The sequence below is a fragment of the Cervus canadensis genome, chromosome 2 (genome assembly GCF_019320065.1).
Source record: "Cervus canadensis isolate Bull #8, Minnesota chromosome 2, ASM1932006v1, whole genome shotgun sequence".
NCBI classification, from domain to species: Eukaryota; Metazoa; Chordata; class Mammalia; order Artiodactyla; family Cervidae; genus Cervus; species Cervus canadensis.
In genome coordinates this window covers 64,868,199-64,887,056 of record NC_057387.1, presented here as the reverse complement: position 1 = coordinate 64,887,056, position 18,858 = coordinate 64,868,199, and the positions used below count along the sequence as shown (strand labels likewise).

The window sequence follows — 18,858 nt, the reverse complement described above, 5'->3', positions numbered from 1 at the left end:
ATGACAATATACAGCCTTGATGTTCTCCTTTTCCTATTTGGAACCAGCCTGTTGTTCCATGCCCAGTTCTGACTGTTGCTTCCTGACCTGCACACAGATTTCCCAAGAGACAGGTCAGGTGGTCTGGTATTCCCATCTCTTTAAGAATTTTCCAGTTAGTGGTGATGCACACAGTCAAAGGCTTTGGCATAGTCAATAAAGCAGAAATAGGTGTTTTTCTGGAACTCTCTTGCCTTTTTGATAATCCAATGGATGTTGGCAATTTGATCTCTGGTTCCTCTGCCCTTTCTAAAACCAGCTTGAAAATCTGGAAGTTCATGGTTCACATACTGTTGAAGCCTGGCTTGAAGAATTTTGAGCAGTATTTTGCGAATGTGTGAGATGAGTGAAATTATGCGGTAGCTTGAGCATTCTTTGGAATTGCCTTTCTTAGGGATTGGAATGAAAACTGACCTTCTCCAGGCCTGTGGCCACTGCTGAGTTTTCCAAGTTTGCTGGCATATTGAGTGCAGCACTTTCACAGCATCATCTTATAGGATTTGAAATTGCTCAACTTGAATACCATCACCACTAGCTTTGTTTGTAGTGATGCTTCCTAAGGCCCACTTGACTTTGCATTCCAGGATGTCTGGCTCTAGATGAGTGATCATACCATCATGATTATCTGGGTCATGAAGATCTTTTTGTGTACTTCTTCTGTGTATTCTTGCCACCTCTTCTTAATATGTTCTGCTTCTGTTAGGTCCATATCATTTAACTGTGTGAACTTGGGTAAGTTTCTTAATGTCTCTTAGCTTCGGTTTCCTCACACTAGCATGGTATCTTGTAAGACGCTATGTTGATTGAATGTACTCATGTGTGTAAAGCACTTATAGTAGTGCTAGGAGCAAAGCAAGTTCTTGATAAACACTACATACTGGTATTATCATGACTGATCAGTAAGTCAGAATTAACTTATCATGTGTGCGTGCTTTCTTGTGTGCTAAGTCGCTTCAGTCGTATCTGACTCTGTGTGTCCCTATGGAATGTAGCCCGCCAGGCTGTCCATGGGATTCTCCAGGCAAGAATACTGAAGTGGGTTGCCATGACCTCCTCCAGGGGATCTTCCCCTATTATACAGTATGCTTTATATATAAATTCATATGTCAAGGACTCTCTGTGCCCTACTCCTTGCCACTTCTTCTGTCTTCCACCCCCATTCTCTTCTTAAGGTTACTGGGGAACTGTATCATTAGCCAGATGGTAGCTCAAGGAACGTGGAGTCAACACAGAAAAGAGGTCATTTAGGCATACAATACTAAACCTCTGGAAAAGTGACAAAAGAGCCAAACCTCTGAATGGTGGTTATCTATCTGGTAATGGAATAGTCTTAGTTTTCTCAGCTCCAATGTCTCATTCTTTTGGACACTGCTACGTAAGGACATTTGCCCCTCTGAACATCATGTTCCTCTAATGCTAATCTCTGGCAGTTGACATATTCTTTCTGTTGATGTGTTAGCATTATTCATTAAGCCAAAGTCAGGGTCATCCTTCTTGTGGACCTGGCAAATGCTCTTTTTCTTTTCTTTGTCTGTTGATTATCTTTCGTGCCTGAATGGTATCTTGCAATGACATACCATTATAATACCATTGTGACTTTGTACAACATGCAGAAACCATTGCATACTCATGGAGCTGGAAGGAACCACACAGATTACCTCCGTCCCCCTCATTTTACAGATGAGGAACCTTCCTTAAGTAATAGCCTGAAATTCTATTAGAACCAGCAGAGAATGTGTCTGAAGGGAGTTGGGGTTAGCTCAAGGCAGCCACATCAGCATAATAGTGGTAACTTCAATTTTTCTTCATACTGCAGTGGATTCATTAGTTATAATGAACCTATCTATCTATATATATTATAGCCATCAAATTATCTTCAGTAACTAGATAGGTGTTATTAGTTTAAACGTTTAAGACCCGTGAAAACACGTTGGTTCACTGAGCACGTCTGCCATATGCACTTAAGGAGATTCTTCACTGAATGGTAATTGTAGTAACTGCTGCCCTACTCTTGTAATATCTTCTATAAAAATAATAATTTGTGCTTCAGATGTCTCTTTCTATGAGTTGCTCCAAGTACTTTGCAGGAATCCCTTACTTAAATCCGTCCTTTGAGATGGAGGGTGGAATAGCTTACTGTGGAGTAGCTCAGAAGGAGTGGGGAGGAGTCTCAGGAGCTGCTATAATCTGGATCAAAACCCAGTCTTGTTCAGATGGCATCCTTCTTAATCACATTAGAATAAGAATTTAGGTGTCCAAGACTATTTCACATTTGTTGAATTAATAGGTTCTCATTAAACTCCTCTGAAATAATAGCAGTAGATATTGTGTCAGGTGATTAAAACAAGATTGTGCTCAGTTGCTTCAGACTCTTTGAGACCCCATGGACTGTAGCCCACAGGACTCCTCTATCCATGGGATCTTTTCAGTAAGAATACTGGAGTGAGTTGCCATGCCCTTCTCCAGGAGATCTTCCCAACCCAGGGATCAAACCTGTGTCTCCTGCATCTCCTGCATTGCAGGCAGATTCTTTACCTCTGAGCCACTGGGGCAGTCCAAGATAGGGAAGACTTATTGGGCCCTAAACTGATTATTGATAAAGCCATACCCCAGGACTCTTGAATATAAATCTAAGGCTTTGTCTGCTGGATTATATTACTTAGAGACATGTTTTCCACTTTTAAGAAGTGGCCTTTACACCTCTAGATTACAAAAAATAAATTACCTATACCTCATTATATGAAGCAAGTTAGCTCTTTCAGGAATGTCAAGAGACTGTTTACACAGCGTGTAAAAGATGGCACTCAAGGCCATTTTGCTCCAGGAATGTTTATATAGGTAATATTTGACTCTGGCAACTGCTTTGAAGAAAGAAGAAAAGCCATTTTGGCTAGAGGAAGGACAATTAAAAATCGACACATCATCTTTAAGGGTGTAATGTTTTCAATCTTTTGAAACCAATTATGGTTACCCTGAACACCAAGGTTACCTATAGGCAGGTCACTATAGTTATGTGGGGTGGCAATACTAGTACAATGTCATGATTTACGTATGTTATAGGCTAATAACCCAGCATTGCTAACCATCTTATATCAAGGCCATGAAATTCAATTGTAACATTTCACTTCAATGCACAAACATCACATTGCTCATCTGTGTTGCTATTTTCTTTCCTCTCTGTGTTTTTCCTGCCTCTACTGCTCCTCATGTTCCTAGGTTGTGAAAACATCAGTGCCCACAAATGCAACTACTTTTCCCCTTAGGTCTTTACTATAAGCATATACTTTCATCAAAATTAAAGTGAAGGTAGACTGAAAATGAGGCATAGGACATTCTACTTACTACTGGTTTTGTGGCCAGTGTTCATTGAACTCATTCCTATGCATAAGAGCAAGGGTTTGGGATTTTGGCAGACCTGGGATGAATCCCAGCTCAGCTACTTACTGGTTGCATGACCTTGTTCAGGTCAGTTTCCTTATCTATAAAATGAGGAGGGTAATACTTGCCTCAGAGCATAATTATAAGGATTAAAGAAAAGTGTGTATGAAGTCTCAAGCTTAGGACCTAGGATAGAGGGTTTTTCAATAAATACATCTTTCTGTGTGTTTCAAATCATTGTATGCCTGAATATCACCTGCAGTGTGTATGAAAGCTTCAGATTCTTATACTCACAGCCATCCCCCTCCAAGGCTTTGGGAGCAGTAAATCTGATTAAAGCCCAGAAACCTCCAGTTTCACAGATAGATGATCTGAGGATCATAGTTAGGAAAATCATGCTTCAGGTTCTAAGCAAATGGGCTGTATAATGAGTTCTTCAAACTTTTCTGGGTTATGGTCAAATTCCCTCAGTTTTTCAGAGGCAGAAATTATAACTTTTAGGGGTCACTTCACTGACTGCAATAGCTAGTAGTAGAAAATTGGGTGTTGTGGGATGTATTCACTAACCACATGTTACTGGTCACCTTCTCACTGGCAAAGCCTCCCCTAGCTGCAGGCAAATCAGGGACAGACAAGGCAGGCATGAAGGTGGAGCACTCAGTGACCACCTGCCTTTCCTGGGCACCCAGGGCTCCACTTCCTAGGACAGCTCTTTTTCAGCATCATGATGGCTCTGTCAAGTAGGTCTATAGATTCTTTCAAGTCCTCACTTTCTAGGACTTCTGCTCTTGCTTCACAAATATGCTGTATCTTGAGAGAAGCTGTATCAGAGGAAGAAGAGCTGGAAGTCTCCACTTTGCTGGGACCAGACCCCGCTTTTTTGGCTAGGACCAGGAATTTACTTGTTCTTATCATCCAATATGGGGCAACAGGTGTAACCTCTCACTTCCGAGGTTGCACCTTTAGAAGTGAAGCCTTTTAATGCCTAGAGGACAAGGTCAGGTCTCTAGAAACTAAAGAATAGCTGTTTGAGGGCATGTCTCACAACTGGCTCAGTGGGTGTTATCTCCAGGTCTCATCTCCCTATTCTTTTTTTTTTTCCTATTCTATCTTGATTCCAGCCACCCATCTGAGTTTCCTGTGGCCACCTTCCCTGTGAGTGCACCAGTCACTAACCACACTCTCTTTTCTTCCACTTGAGGCAGGGATAGTCCGGCATGTTGGCAAGTTGGAAACTATCGATCTTGGCCTTTATTTGACTCTCCAGCCATGTTTTAAGTTTGGTGACCACATACAGTCTGAGGCTCAGCTGCTCTGGGGGAAACAGTCACACGTGGCCCAGGGTTATGTTATCACTGGGTTGTGTCCCATGGAGAGTTGTGCTCAGACATCCTTGAGAGATAGCATGGTAAATGGTGAGAGAACTGGGCCAGGGGTCAGCAGTGCTAGTGAAAGCACCTCTGCTCCAGGCAGCTGCACCTTGGCCAAGTCCTCCATCCTTCTAGAGAATTCCAACTCTTCTTCCAGTCCAGGACTGCTGTCGGGCAGGAGCAGACAGTGTCTGCATTGAGATCTTTTCCTACACACTTTGACTCAGGTTCCTGAGCCCTTGTCCCCAGTTATGGATCCTCAAGGTCTGTCCTCTTGATCATGATCGTTTGCTCAATGAAGCTGTGGAACTATCCACCTCCTTCTTCCAGCTTGCACTGATCTCTCTTTTTCTGGACTTGGTCACTGGTCTGTTTAGTGTCTTGATAGATCATCTGCTCTGTTGCCTGCCTTCCCATCCCACCCAAGCTCTGTCCCACTGGGGTCCAAAGTCAGACAAGGCAGAACTGCATTCCTCTCACTGTCTTCCCCTCTGCCTCTCTCTTTCCTCCTTTGTTCCAGAGAAGAGCACCTGCATCCACCCCCCACCCTCCACCAATGTGCTTTACCGCCTTTTCTGTAGGGCCCCACTGAAAATCAGATAAAGATTCTGAAGGAAAATATGTCAGTACTGAGGCTGAATATAAATCTGATCTTCATAATTCTCATATCTGAAAATAATATGTATTTTCTGAAGAAAGTAGACCATTATCTTAATTATCACCTCTGTAAAATTGCTAGCGGTCAGAGGCCCAGGAAATGACTTTGCTCTGACTATGTGTGATATGCAAATGTAGTGAATTCATGGCTACTGAGACCCCGGCTTTAAAATCAGCTCTTTGTGAATCAAAAGCAGCCAATATTCTGTAAATCCTCCCCAGATAGGGTTTCTTACAGAAATACTGGCAGACTCTGTAATGACTGTGGCTGCTTTGATATGAGGATGTAGTCAATATCTCAGAAAAAAGACTTCAACTTTCTACTTTCTGCAGTATAGAGAGGAGGGGAGGAAGTACTCGATGTTCTCATGTCCGTCTGACTCAGCGACCAAAATGCTTTATAATTTTTTAATTGTTTCGTCTGGATAGAGTCTGCTCCCTGTAGAACTCATAGATCTACATTTACATAGGAGAGAAAATTGTAGTCATATCCCCACGGCTGCTTGACATTCCATTATTGATGTGATGAGCTCTTTGTTCCCCATTTTGATACAGAGAAGATATTGACTGAGGAAAATGCACGAAATATATCTTTCTCCACTAATAACCGAGAAGTGGTAGTGGTGCTGTTTGTTAATTCAAGATTTGTTTTGCTTTGCCAAATGGATTTGCTATTAATTTCACTCAGGCCATGCAAAACTCTCCATCAGCAACATGCAGAAATAGAGGTAAGATTGTCGAGTGGTTGCCAGAATTTGTCTTGATGATACTTGATGCAGATTTAAGAGAGAGAGGAAGCAAAAGCAATGCATTGTGCCGGGGCACCGGAGCCATTGGCGGGGAAGGGCGCTCTGAGCTGACCCTTTCTTCCCTGACCCAGCCAGCTGACCCTCCTTTCCCTTCAGTTCCCACACCCAACTAGTCAGCAAAACCATACACGGGTGATCTTGATTTGAAGAGAGAAAGAAATTGGCTCTTGAAGTCTCAGAGCTGAGGTACTTATGCAGTAAACTCTAAGAGGCATTTCATTTTTAACTAGCTTCATGTCTCCCTTGGTTTCACAACAGCTCAAAGAAAATACTTCAGGAAGAAAGCAGAGCTTCTAGAAATTATGGGCAGTACCTGTCGACTGCATGAACTTGACACAGCTTTTTTCCTATTGTTTTGACAGGATTGCGTTTCGCTTTATGCGGCTGGTGGTATGCTCTGCCTAACTGTGATGTTCCTGTCTTTCCCTGGCCCAACCAAGGGCTCCTTTGTAAGATCACTTTGTCACCAATACTACACATTTTGGCACTTTGTGTGGCCTTGTATTGCTGTTTCATGTTTAATAGCTTCACAGGATTTAATGTTTTTACTATAGAGAGACTGTATTCTACTAAAGGGAGATTATTTGACTTTGTTTGGTTTTAGACTATAAGCTGCAGTCAGCTGTGAAGAAGTTGGGAGCCACATTTGCAGCCTACCTCCAGCTAAATGGATAGAATCGCGTGGTAGACACTGGGTCATGGCCCTAGTCCTGGCATTAGAGTGAGCTTTCTTTTTCTTCCTCTCCTTTTTCCTTGTTGTCTGTCTCTTCTAAGCCTCTTTCAATCCTTTTAGGGATTAGGCTGAGTGTAAATAACCTTCCATACGCTAAGCCAGAGGTCAACACAGGTGCTTGCAGCCTCCAGGTAGGTAATGAAATGACTCAGCCCAGGGAAAAGGGCATGGCCTGTCTCCTCATAGCACCGGGCAGCAGTGGCCACACTGGAAGGAGGGCTTGTTATTGCCAAGTTTTTAGATGTTTCAAAACAAGTCAGATAGAATCTTAAGTAAACTCCACAATTTTTAAGCATAGCAATTCATGTGTGTATATGTATGTTTTATATATATATTCCTAGGTGTAGCCCGCCCCCCGCCCTCCACCCAGTATTTAGCTGTCATAGTGTACCACTGGTTTGCATTATCTGCTTTAAAATTTTATTTGGTAGCTACCCAGTTGTAATAGGATTGACTGTCCTACCGTGGCTCTCTGCGTATAAAGCCATGCATATCTGGTCACTTGCCAAGTGCTGTTTGCTGATCAGCAAAAGCTGTTGAAGGATTCTGAAAGAGTAGAAAAAAGGAAAGCTAATTGCTTAGTTCCATAAAGACCATGGACTGTCACATTCGCTATGAATATACCTGACACAAAATCCTGGACCTTGCTAATGAATGCTGTCTTCTCTCCCAGACTCTCTCTAACTGCTCCAGAATGTATGTATGTCTGAAGCCCTGTGAGGCATTCAGTTAGAGTCGTAGTCATCTCGCCAGTGTCGGAATCCCTCTGAGACTTTATCATTCTAGATAAGGGATTTATCTAGATAAGGGGGCATTTAGCAGTGCTCTCCAAATGCTGGCTCCTGAGAAAATTTCTCTGACCTATAGCTGACACTGTGAGAAAAACCAAGTATTGCATGAAGTTAAAATTATTAAACTTATTTTGACATTATATAGTTGTTATTTCCCCAGAATGTGCCAAAACACCCTGCTGAGAAGGTCTTTTTAGAAAGAGTGCCTTTGCTCAACATAATGAAAAATTGACAACCTTAGAACGGTTCCTCCCTTCCCTCTTTCTTTCTAGATTGTGTTCGTCTCTGAAATGGAAAAGTCTTTGACCAGACTTGAGCAAAGCCTTTAGCTGATGGAAGGTGCAGAGAGGAGGGGAGAGGGGCAGGGAACTTCAGTGCAGGAGGACCACATCCATTCTTAATGAAAGTGATCGCATTTGTGAGGGGGCCTGTCCTCATTCAGTCTATGCTTGGAAGAAATTTACCTGAAAGCTGTTGCAAGCAGGTCAGGGTTTTGTTTTCTTGTTGGTGGGGGTGGGGAGGGGGGGCGCTGGTGGTACTGACCTTTTCTAGTTTTGGAAGGAGAATGTATGACTCTTGAGAAAAAAAGATGTTATTGTCACATGTTTGAATTCAGCAAGCACACCTGGAATGGCCCCGTCGAGGGATGATGGGCTCAAAGAACATGGATGATACCATGAAACATTGACCTGTTTCATGTGAGAATTGCCGAGCCTGCTTTTTGGAATTGGCTGCCATGTTTGCTTTATAAATTGATCCTCATATCCATTCCTTAATTGATGGCTGTGGAAGAGAAGTCTCCCTCTTGTTTATACTCATGTCTCCGTGGGGACATAAGGATCAGCCCGCTTATCAAATAAGAGTATCCCTAGTCCTTGTTGACTTGGCAAGTTACTTTCTTGCTGAGAGTTTTGCAAGCTGTAGAGTGGGTGTAAGATGGTTTGCTATAATGGGAAAGGTTAGAAAAGAGGATCCTATGTCCATTTTTAAAAACATTACTCATTGTCTGCACCAGGTCTTAGTTGAGGCATGCGGGATCTTTAGTTGCACTGTGTGAACACTTAGCTGCAGCATGTGGGATCTAGTTCCCTGACTGCAGATTGAAGCTGGGACTGCTGCATTGAGAGATGGAGTCTTAGCCACTGGACTTCCCTATCTCCATTTTGAAGTGATACTTACGTCACTTCTTAGAACCAGAAGAACTTATTCTTGGACTGAGAAAAATTATTTGTAAATTCAAAATTATTCACAGTAATTTACTGAGGACTCCTTTTATTCCAGGATCTATTCCAGGCACTGGAGCTATAAGCAATCACTAGATAAAACAGACCCAAAGGCCTGTCCTCAGTGATCTTATGCTCTAGTGGGACAAAACAGACAAAAACAAAACAAAATCTACAACACAGGAATACTATTACATAGTATGTAAGGAGGAGACAACTCTATGTGGAAAATAGAGCCAGTTCAGGGTGATTAGAAGCATGGGAAAAGAGAATGCTACTTAAAACAGAGCAGTCGAAGCAGATGCACCTGACTGGGAGACATGGAGTGGCAACTTTATTTTTGCTTTAATAAGACTGCTTCTACTGAGAACAGACTGCATAAAAGCTAGGATGGAAGCATGGGGGACCCATTAGGAGGTCAATCCTGGTGAGAGAGGCTAGTGACTTGGAGCAGGTGGCAGCAATGGAGGGGTAAGAAGCAGTCAGATTCATACATTTATATAATTGGATACATTTATGACATATGGAGGGACTTTAAGGACTGTTTAGACCTCTTCTGAAGCCAAATAGGGAACAGAAGTGACTGAAACTAGCTGCATGACAAAGGAGCTTTTTAGAAATAGAGTGCTACGCCCTATTACATTAAAATATAAAACATCATGTGAATCGAACTAAATATATTTGCACAATTGGGCTGTGAACTTCCAAACTGCATCCTGGTATAGTCAAGCCCTTCATTTAACAGATTAGTGATCCAACGTCCCAGGAACTCCATTGACTTGTCCAAGGTCATTAGAGGCAGAATCAGGATTGGAACATCAGGCTTCTTTGTTTCCAGTCTAATGTTCTTTCATTGCATCTGTACTTGAACTGTGAATAGCTTTTCCACCTTCATGTCACTCTCTGAGTAAGCGCCAGTGGAGTAGAATGCTTTTTTTTTCCCCCACTGAGGCAGCATGATGTGTTCATTTTACTGTTCCTTTCATCTCTATCATCAAGTGTCATCTTCTTAAACCTGCAAGCCCTCTCCTGTCCCAGGCCCCTACAGAACTCCCTTGGGACCGACTGTGTGTGCCCTCAGGATTGTGAGTGTTGAGAGTACAGGGGTAACTAAGACGCACACTAGTTTGGTGGACACTGAAGTGAGGTAAAGAATAGCAGAGAGAATCTATACAGAATGGGGACAGAGGGCTGTACTTTGTTTTGAGTGCTTGGTGGATGTATCAATGTTTACATAACAGATAAAAGAGATTGTTGTGGGGAGAAGAGAGGCCATTTATAAAAGTGTTCAAAGGTTCACTTATCGTCCTTTCAGTGATGTGAGGTTTATTGCATTTATAAACTTAAAAAATTGTAGTCTTTTCTCTTATAAAAGAAATACATCCTGGTGTATGGAATAATGTATTTCATAAAGTAGGCATTGTTAGGAAAAGAATTTCGAGAAAATTAGATATCTGGGGAAACATCAAGTTATATTTTCATCTCATATTGTAGACAGAAATAAAAACCTCCAAAGATTAGATATAAATGAAAAAAATCATAAAAAACTCCAAGGAAATTTAATGGGTTTTTATTTGATCTCAGAATGTAGAAGGATTTTGACTGTGAGGAAAAATAGAAAAAACATAGCATTTATTACATAAAAATTAAAACACAACCAGAAAAATATTCATAATACATATTTAAATAAAGGTTAATAACCTTAATGTAAAAAGTTTATGTGCTAAGTTGCTTTAGTCATGTCCAGCTCTTTGTGATCCTATGTAGTATAGCCTGCGAGGCTCTGTCTATGGGATTTTCCAGGCAAGAATACTGGAGTGGGTTGCCATCTCCTTCTCAAGGGGATCTTCCAGACCCAGGGATCGAACACACGTCTCCTGTGTCTCCTGCATCGCAGGAGAATTCTTCAATGACTAAGCCAAAGTTTATGTGTATCTTGAAGGAAAAAACCCAAACATTAATAGATAATTGAGAGGAAGAACTCAAAAATTCACTAAAGAGGAAATCTAAATGGCAAATAAATTTACAGGAAAAGCTTTCACCTTCCTAGTATTCAAAGAAGATGAAAACTTCTCTGATGTCATTTTCTGTTTGTCAAGTTGGTAAAGGTAAAATACAAATTTTAATGCTTAAAGCTAGGAAATTAAGATAGACCCATTTGTGTCTTCCTGATAGAAATATTTACTGCTATATCAGTCTGGAAATCAATAGGCAACATGCACTGAGAGCCTTAAGATATTAATATTCATTGACTCATTAATATTACTTTTATTCTTAAAAAGAAAAAGCTAAAATTTGAGCAAAAGATTTACATCACAACCATATTTATAATAGGGAACAGTTGGAAACAATCTAAACATCTGCTCAAGATGTGTTTTTGCTACACCACACATGCTCTGTCATTAAGTCATGTCTGATGCTTTGAGACCCTGTGGACTGTAACCTGCCAGGCTCCTCTGTCCATGGAATTCTCCAGGCAAGAATACGGGAATGGGCAGCCATTCCCTCCTCCAGGGGATCTTCCTGACCCAAGAGTCGAACCTGCATTTCCTGCATATCCCGCATCGGCAGGTGGATTCTTTAGCACTTTGCCTGGGATGGTAGAATGCTATTTCTAGAAGTTCACCTCACCACATACAGTCCTTATGCCACTCTTGTGCTTTATATACTATGGAGGTCTATTGTTAAGTGTCTCTGGCCGTTTCCAAAGCCAGTGGCACCTCACTGCTTTATTCAGTGGGAACATGTTATATGGCTTAGAGATGAGAGTCTCATTTATCACAGAAACTTTGGAACATAAAACTAAAGGAAAGAAAAAGACCAGTCATAATCATAACTTCCAAAGTCAGACATATTTTGGTATTTTTCTTTTTTTAATCTTTGTAAAATGTATTCATAGTTAGAGCGAATTTTACTTAACTGTCATCTGTCAATAATGAACAACTCCTTTAAACTATGCATAGATTATATATGTGTGTACTTGTGGATTGCATATATATTATGTATATATGTGAGCAAGTTTCATTCTAATTCTCTAACTTAATATAGACTCTGAACCTATTCCAATTTATATTAATTTTTTAAAGCTTTTATAAAGATTATAATTTACCCGCAGCCTTTTAAAAACACAACCTGCTGTGCAAAGTGAAGTTGGAGGACCCAGCTATGAAATCTATCTCTGTAAGTCTTTTAACCACTCGGTGGCCTGGAGGACGCATGGGGCGGGCTTTCATGAGTTTGCCCTCAGCTCTCCCAGCCTCCAGTAATACAGCCTTTTCTCTGATCATCCTCTTCTCCCATTACTCATTATTTCATGTCAGGAATCCCCAAGCAAGCAATTCAAGGACCTTGAGTGAAGCATGAGTTAAAGCTATTTCCATGGCCCATATTTCTTCAATCAATAAAAGATTGCCAGCAGTTCTATAGTCAGAACTTAATAAATTCTAATTTTATTCTGATAGTATTTTTAAAATGCTAGTCTCAGTCCTCCTTGTCTGATTTCTAATCTATGAAGCAAACAGTAAATGCAAACATAAGCAGTTTAAGGAGTGCTTGCATGGTAAGTCGCTTTAGTCATGTCTAACTCCTTGCAACCCTAGGGACTGTAGCCCACCAGGCTCCTCTGTCCATGGGATTCTCCGGGCAAGAATACTGGAGCAGTTTCCACGCCCTCCTCCAGGGGATCTTCCCGACCCAGGAATCGAGCCTGCGTCTTTTATGTGTACTGCATTGGCAGGTAGCTTCTTTACCACTAGAGCTGCCTGGGAAGCCCCTTAGTTTAAGGGGACAGGCATGGAATCGGGATGCTATTGCAGGATGCTCTCTTACTGTTTTCTTGACAAAGTTGTGTGATTCAACAGTTACTGGTAGAGACTCTCATCAACAATTTGTTACTATGAGAGAAGCAGCACTCAAATTCAGAGAATGTTGAGCTTCACCTTGTGGTGAATTCAAACCTGACTAAAAGCTATCGCTTCACTAGGAGATGGAAAAATGGCACTCTTTAAGACTGCATTAAGTGCGGTCTAGAGTTCTGCTTTATATCCTGAGTGAGAGAATAATGACATGGCACCCTGGTAGACAGACTGACCTCCTGTCCATATGGAGACAGTGTTTGTCCAAAACGTGTTTAGTGCAGTTATAGTTTCTCGGCTTGTGGTAGATGTCCCTCTGGAAAAGTTCATTGCTCAAATGGGTTTAGAGAAAGATTCATTGCAGGACTTTAAAATTCTAGGGTGCACTGTGAATCAATATGAATAGGTTGCAATATACAGCATTTCCTAAACCTATATGAACATGAGCCCTTTGTTCATGAGAGCGTGTTTTCTAAAGCTTTCTTTGGGAAATTCTATCTCGGGGCCTTGCAGGTGCAGCAGATTTGAATCTTGGTCTACAAACTGAGATGTGTAAGGATTAGCATTTTTATTTTTAGAAATACTAATTTTTAATTTTAAAACCCACTGCCTTTAAAATCAGAATTTTAATTTTAAAAATCTGTCCCCTTACCTATTAGTGTTGTGCCAAAGTTCTTGCTCATTTGTCTACCCTTGAGCAGCTTTCTCTTGTCCTAGGCCTAGTAACCATCTCAAGGTCTTTCCTGGACAATACTTTAGTTACAAAGAGGGATGTAAATTTTTCTCCTCTTCTGCTCTCTCTCTTTACTCCAAATGTGTTTTCCTCCTCCTTCTTTTTTTTTTTTTAATTTAAACATGATTGACTTATAATACTGTGTTAGTTTCAGGTGTATAGCAAAGTGAATCAGTTATACATATATATATTTCTCCATATTCTTTTCCATTATAGGTTAGTACAAGATATTGGATATAGTTTCCTGTGTTATACAGTAAATCCTTGTTGCTTACTTATTTTGTGTATAGTAGTTTGCATATGTTAATCCCATACTTCTGATCTATCTTTCCCCTCCTTGCCTTTCCCCTTTGGTAACCACAAATTTGTTTTCTATGTTTGTAAGTCTGTTTTTGTGTATCTTCCATTAAGTTCTCCTGTTTTATTGTTTCCCTAATTGATGGTTTCTTAATAAAATTACCCCTCCAACACTTAGATATTTAAAATAAACAGGGGGGTATATTGACTTATATATCTGGATGGTTCACTGATAGTAGACCAGGACTGGTTTGATTCAGCAGTTTAATAGTATCATCATGGCACCAAGTTCATTCTTCCTTTTGAGCCTAAGATGTATTTCTTTTTTTTTTTTTTTTTTGATTCAAGACTTAAATTTACTTTCCAAGATACACAATGACAACCAAGCAAAATTCACACAAGAAAGTCATAACTAATCATATAAGATGTATTTCTTTGTTGGGAGGAAAATGGCTAAGGTGATTCCAGGCTTCATGTTTGCATACCATATCTTCCAGAAGTAGAGACTGTCGACTTTGGGTAGCTTCTGAAAATATAAAAAATCGTTCTCTCACAATAAGTGGTTTCCCTGGTTGCAGTGGTAAAGAATCTGCCTGCCAATGCAGGGGGACCCAAAAGACACAGGTTCCATCCTTGGGTCAGGAAGATCCTCTGGAGGAGGAAATGGCAACCCACTCCAGTATTCTTGCCTGAAAAATCTCATGGACAGAGGAGCCTGGCAGGCTTGTTATGGAGTTGCTAAGAGTTGGACACAACGGAGCACAGACAAAACTCTCCTGTAATAATACCCATCAAACCTCAAAACATCATACTGGTCTTCACTGGATCCCATAAGTCCATTAACATCATTTTATAACTTTAAAATATATATACCATATATACCAGCATGGAGAATGGTGGCTTAGTTGCTAGGTCGTGTCCGACTCTTTGCCATCCTGTGGACTGTAACCCATCAGGCTCTTCTGTTCTATGGGATTCTGCAAGTGGGAATACTGGAGTGGGTTGACCTTTCCTTCTCCATGGAGAATAATGCAAACTCTTGGAGCTACCATCTAGTTTAAGAAATAGAGTATTACCAGTTCTATTGGAGGCTCCTTCTAGACTTCCCTAGTTGTGCCTCCAGCATTCACTGCCTGAGCTAAGGTTTCTTTGTGTTTATTAATATCTTGCTTTTTAACATAACTCTAGTCCATAGATATATATTCCTAAATAGTATATTGCTTAATGTATGATTTTGAATTTTTTATTAATGATATAATTTACGTATATTCTTCTGCAACTTGCTTTTTTCATTCTGCATGGTTTGTGAGGTTTGCCTCTGTTGATGGACATTTTTGCTGTGATGTAGCATTTCACTGTGTAATTAAACCACAGTTTATTCATCTGTCTACCCTTGAGGAACCTTTTTTTTTTTTGGTTTCAGTTGAAGGCTATCGTGAATAATGCTTCCATGCAGCTCTCTTGTACATTCTGGTGCCTACATGGAAGGACTTCCCAAAATATACATATGGATAGTTAAGAATGACATTGCTGAATGAGATCAGGCACAATGTTTAATGTTACTAGATGATGCAAAATTATTTTCCAATAAGGATTAAAATGATTTTCAATGTGCATATAATAGCAGAAATCCTGTTGTTTCACATATTTTTTTCCATACTTGGTTTTGTCAGAATTTTGAATAGTTACCAAATTGGCCTGTGAAGATTACATTTTGTGGTTTAGTGTGCTTTTTTGACAAATTAATTATGTTGAGAAGATTTTTATTTGTTTATTGGTAGTTTTATTTCCTCTTTTCTGAAATATCTTTTCACATCTTACCTATTTTGCTATTGTGTTGTTTTATTCTTCTAAATTGATTTGTAGAAGTTCTTATATATTCTGCTTATAAATCAAGTGTCAGTTATTTATGTTGCAGTTTCTGCCCTCATTTTGTGATTTATAGTTTCACTTTTTGTATTTTTTAAAGTAATGTCTGTTAATAAATTTTAAAAATTAAGATGATTAAATATATCAAATTGTTCCTTATGGTTTATAGGTTAGTGTGTTATTATTAAAATTATTCTCCCCCAAATTACTTCCTAATCCAGCTTCATTATACACACACACACTTACTCATAAATACTGCAGCTTTAATTGATCTTGCATGAAAAAGGAGCACTATTCCATTTATTTTTTGAATATGATTGTTATATGGTCTCAGCACCACTTATTTTCCCCAATGATCTGCAATGACTTCACTGTTATCTACCAAGTTTCCATATGTGTGTGGATTCATTTCTGGACTGTTGTGTGCCATTATCTGTGTGTCTGTGTCAATATCATAATGTCATTGGCTTTTATGCCATTATAATAAGTTTTAAATCTGATTAGGCACCACCTTCCCACCTTCTGTACCTTTTTCTTCAGGAGTGCCTTGGCCATTCTTGGCTTTTTGCTCTTCTGCATAAGTTTTATTACTGGCGTGGAAGTTTCCAATATTTTTATTGAATTACATTAAAATTATAGATTTGAGGGAGAACTGGCATCTTTATAATTTTATAGTATCGAATATTTCTATCTGTAGCTTTATCTACTCATATCTTTAACCAATTTAGGTCTTTGTGTCCTTAGTTGTTATTATAAATGATATCTTTCAACATCACACTTTCTAATTATTGCTAAGCATTTTTCTCACTGAACTTTAGTGTTTACATAAGACAAGAACAGCCTTTGATATCTGCTTACCTCTACTTTTTGATGAGCACAAATCCATGTGTCAAAGAATGATAGTTTACTTACTTGTCAGAAAGAAGGAACAAAAATTTTTAAAAACTTTTAAATACAATTTAAAAGTAATTTAAATTAATTTGTCTGCCACACCTATATGATTTTACCCTCACCTCTCAGTGAAAGTGTTAGTGAAAGTTAGTTAGTGTCTGACCCTTTGCAACCTCATGGACTATAGTCTAATAGGCTCCTCTGTTCATAGAATTCTGCAGGCAAGAACACTGGAGTGGATAGCCATTCCCTTCTCCAGGGTATCTTCTGGACTCAGGGATCAAACCCAGATCTCCTGCATTGCAGGTGGATTCTTTACTGTCTGAGGCACCACGGAAACCCACCCTCGCCTGTCAAGGTAGATGTTATTCCTGTTTCAATGACAAGGAATCCAGGGTTTAAAGAAGCCAAGTAACTTGCTTCAAGTTAATGTGTTTATGGCAAAGCCAGGATTTAAAAGTAAGTGAATTTCACTCCAAAATGGTTTTACTCATCATATTGTGCTTTCCCTCAGGCAAAAAGTATGTTCAGAATTTTCTAAGCGCTGAATACAATGACTGGAATGAATAATTCATTCTATAGCCCAATTATGTGACATTCCACCCCCCTCCCCCCAAAGTCAGCAGAGGTTTGATAGCACTCTATTCCGTTCCTCTTGTCACCGTTGCTGGCTGAGGAGACCAACTGGCCCCCAGGGAAGAGTTTTTACACACCTGAGGAAGCAGATAGCAGACATCACTGGCATGCTTCCCTTAGACTGCTTGTCAATGTGCACAGCCAGTCTGGGGAGCTGCAATAGTAATGTGGAAGTCTGTATGGAGTCTTTTAATATTTTCTTAAACAGTCAGTGATGGAAGACTCCGATAACAACTCAAGTAAAAGCTTACGGCTGTGAAAAAATCTCCTCTGTGGATTTGACTGGGAAGGATTCTCTGCTGAATATGGCCTGCATGCCTGAGCCCAATTTTCTTTGGTGAGAAAATTACCTCGAGTCATCTGGCCATCTGTGATCCTCATGGGTGAAATCGTCCGCTGGAAGACACAGTTGTTATCAATCAACCTGCACTAGTCAGCAGGCCTCGGGAGCTTTGGTGGGATGTTGTTACAGAAGATACAGGAGGAGCCTTTGTGGGGAAGAGATGACTAGTGATCTTGATGGCTTGTTAGAGACAGGTAGTGGCCATTATCAAGTGAGCGCAGCATATGAAGGTGCTGGGTTCAGCTCGGTGCCTGGGGTAATGTCTGCCAGCTGTCCAAGGCAGAAGTGGAGTCCAGGGGGGCCATGGCCTCAGTCAGGCTCCCTGCTTTTTAGATCCAGAGCACAACTGTGATTCCTGTACCAGCCATGCTGACCTCAGGTGCCTCACCTGGGTCTCCTCACCTGTGTCGCCTCAGAATCCAAACTTGAAATAGGAAGAATTAGGTTGAAAGTTTCCAGAACTGAATAGAGATCCTCTACATAGATGTGATTTCAGAAACATGGTAGATATGTTATTTGGCCAGAAGAGTTCTAAATGTTTTCCTACCATAAAAGCTTTTGAGAAAACAGATGGTCAGAAATCATTTTTTTTTTCTGTTTCCTTTCCTCTCTTGCCTCTCCTCACCCCTTCTCTTCTGCCCATTCTCCTGTCATCTGTCATTTTTGCATTTCCTTCCCTCCCACCATTTCTCTTTCTCTTTCCTTTCCTTGCCTCTGTCTCCTCTTTTCTCCCCTCTATCGTTTGTTATGTTGTAAGTCAGCAATGCCAAAGTAGAAATTTGGGAACAATACCAGAAGTCCTTTTTATATTTATTTCATCAGGTGTTTAAGTCTTTGGTGTGAGTAAACCAAGGATATGTTCTTAAAAATATGTTGCTAATAAAGAAATACTGGAGACTGCTGTTCACAAATGTCTCTGTTTTCATTTTAGAACCACTGAGCTCTTCCCAGTTTGGGTACATGAATTATGTTTTAGCAAATGAATACCTAGTGTGCTATTTTGGGAGCTAAATTCATAATCATTTTGAACAAGGGTGAGGACTGTGATCTTTGGTTGGCATGTCCATCATTGCTGCCACCGGTAACAGAAGATTGAGTTGGCAGCATCATGGGCAGTGGCAGGGGCTGGTCCTTTGTACTATTACTAAGGATTCTTGTAGGAAAGAAGTGAAATAATGGGCACAGAATTGAGAATGAAGTAAATGGTAGCTGTTATCACCATTATTAATGTTATA

The 18,858-nt window shown here is 40.2% G+C and overlaps 1 protein-coding gene across 6 annotated transcripts in view; it reads left to right on the top strand.

Annotated features, from left to right (window-relative positions):
* Positions 1-18,858, top strand: part of ST6GALNAC3 (ST6 N-acetylgalactosaminide alpha-2,6-sialyltransferase 3) — a 592,462-nt gene that overhangs the window by 192,001 nt on the left and 381,603 nt on the right. For 5 of the 6 annotated variants that reach the window (XR_006268130.1, XR_006268131.1, XM_043460936.1 and 2 more), the window contains exon 2: positions 16,951-17,103. The exons of the other annotated variant lie outside the window; for it this stretch is intronic. Coding sequence is in view for 3 of the 5 variants with exons in the window: in XM_043460936.1 (XP_043316871.1) it covers positions 17,074-17,103 (30 nt within the window). In the remaining 2 variants the exon portion in view is untranslated. The remainder of the gene's footprint in view (positions 1-16,950; positions 17,104-18,858) is intronic. 6 annotated transcript variants of the gene reach the window in all.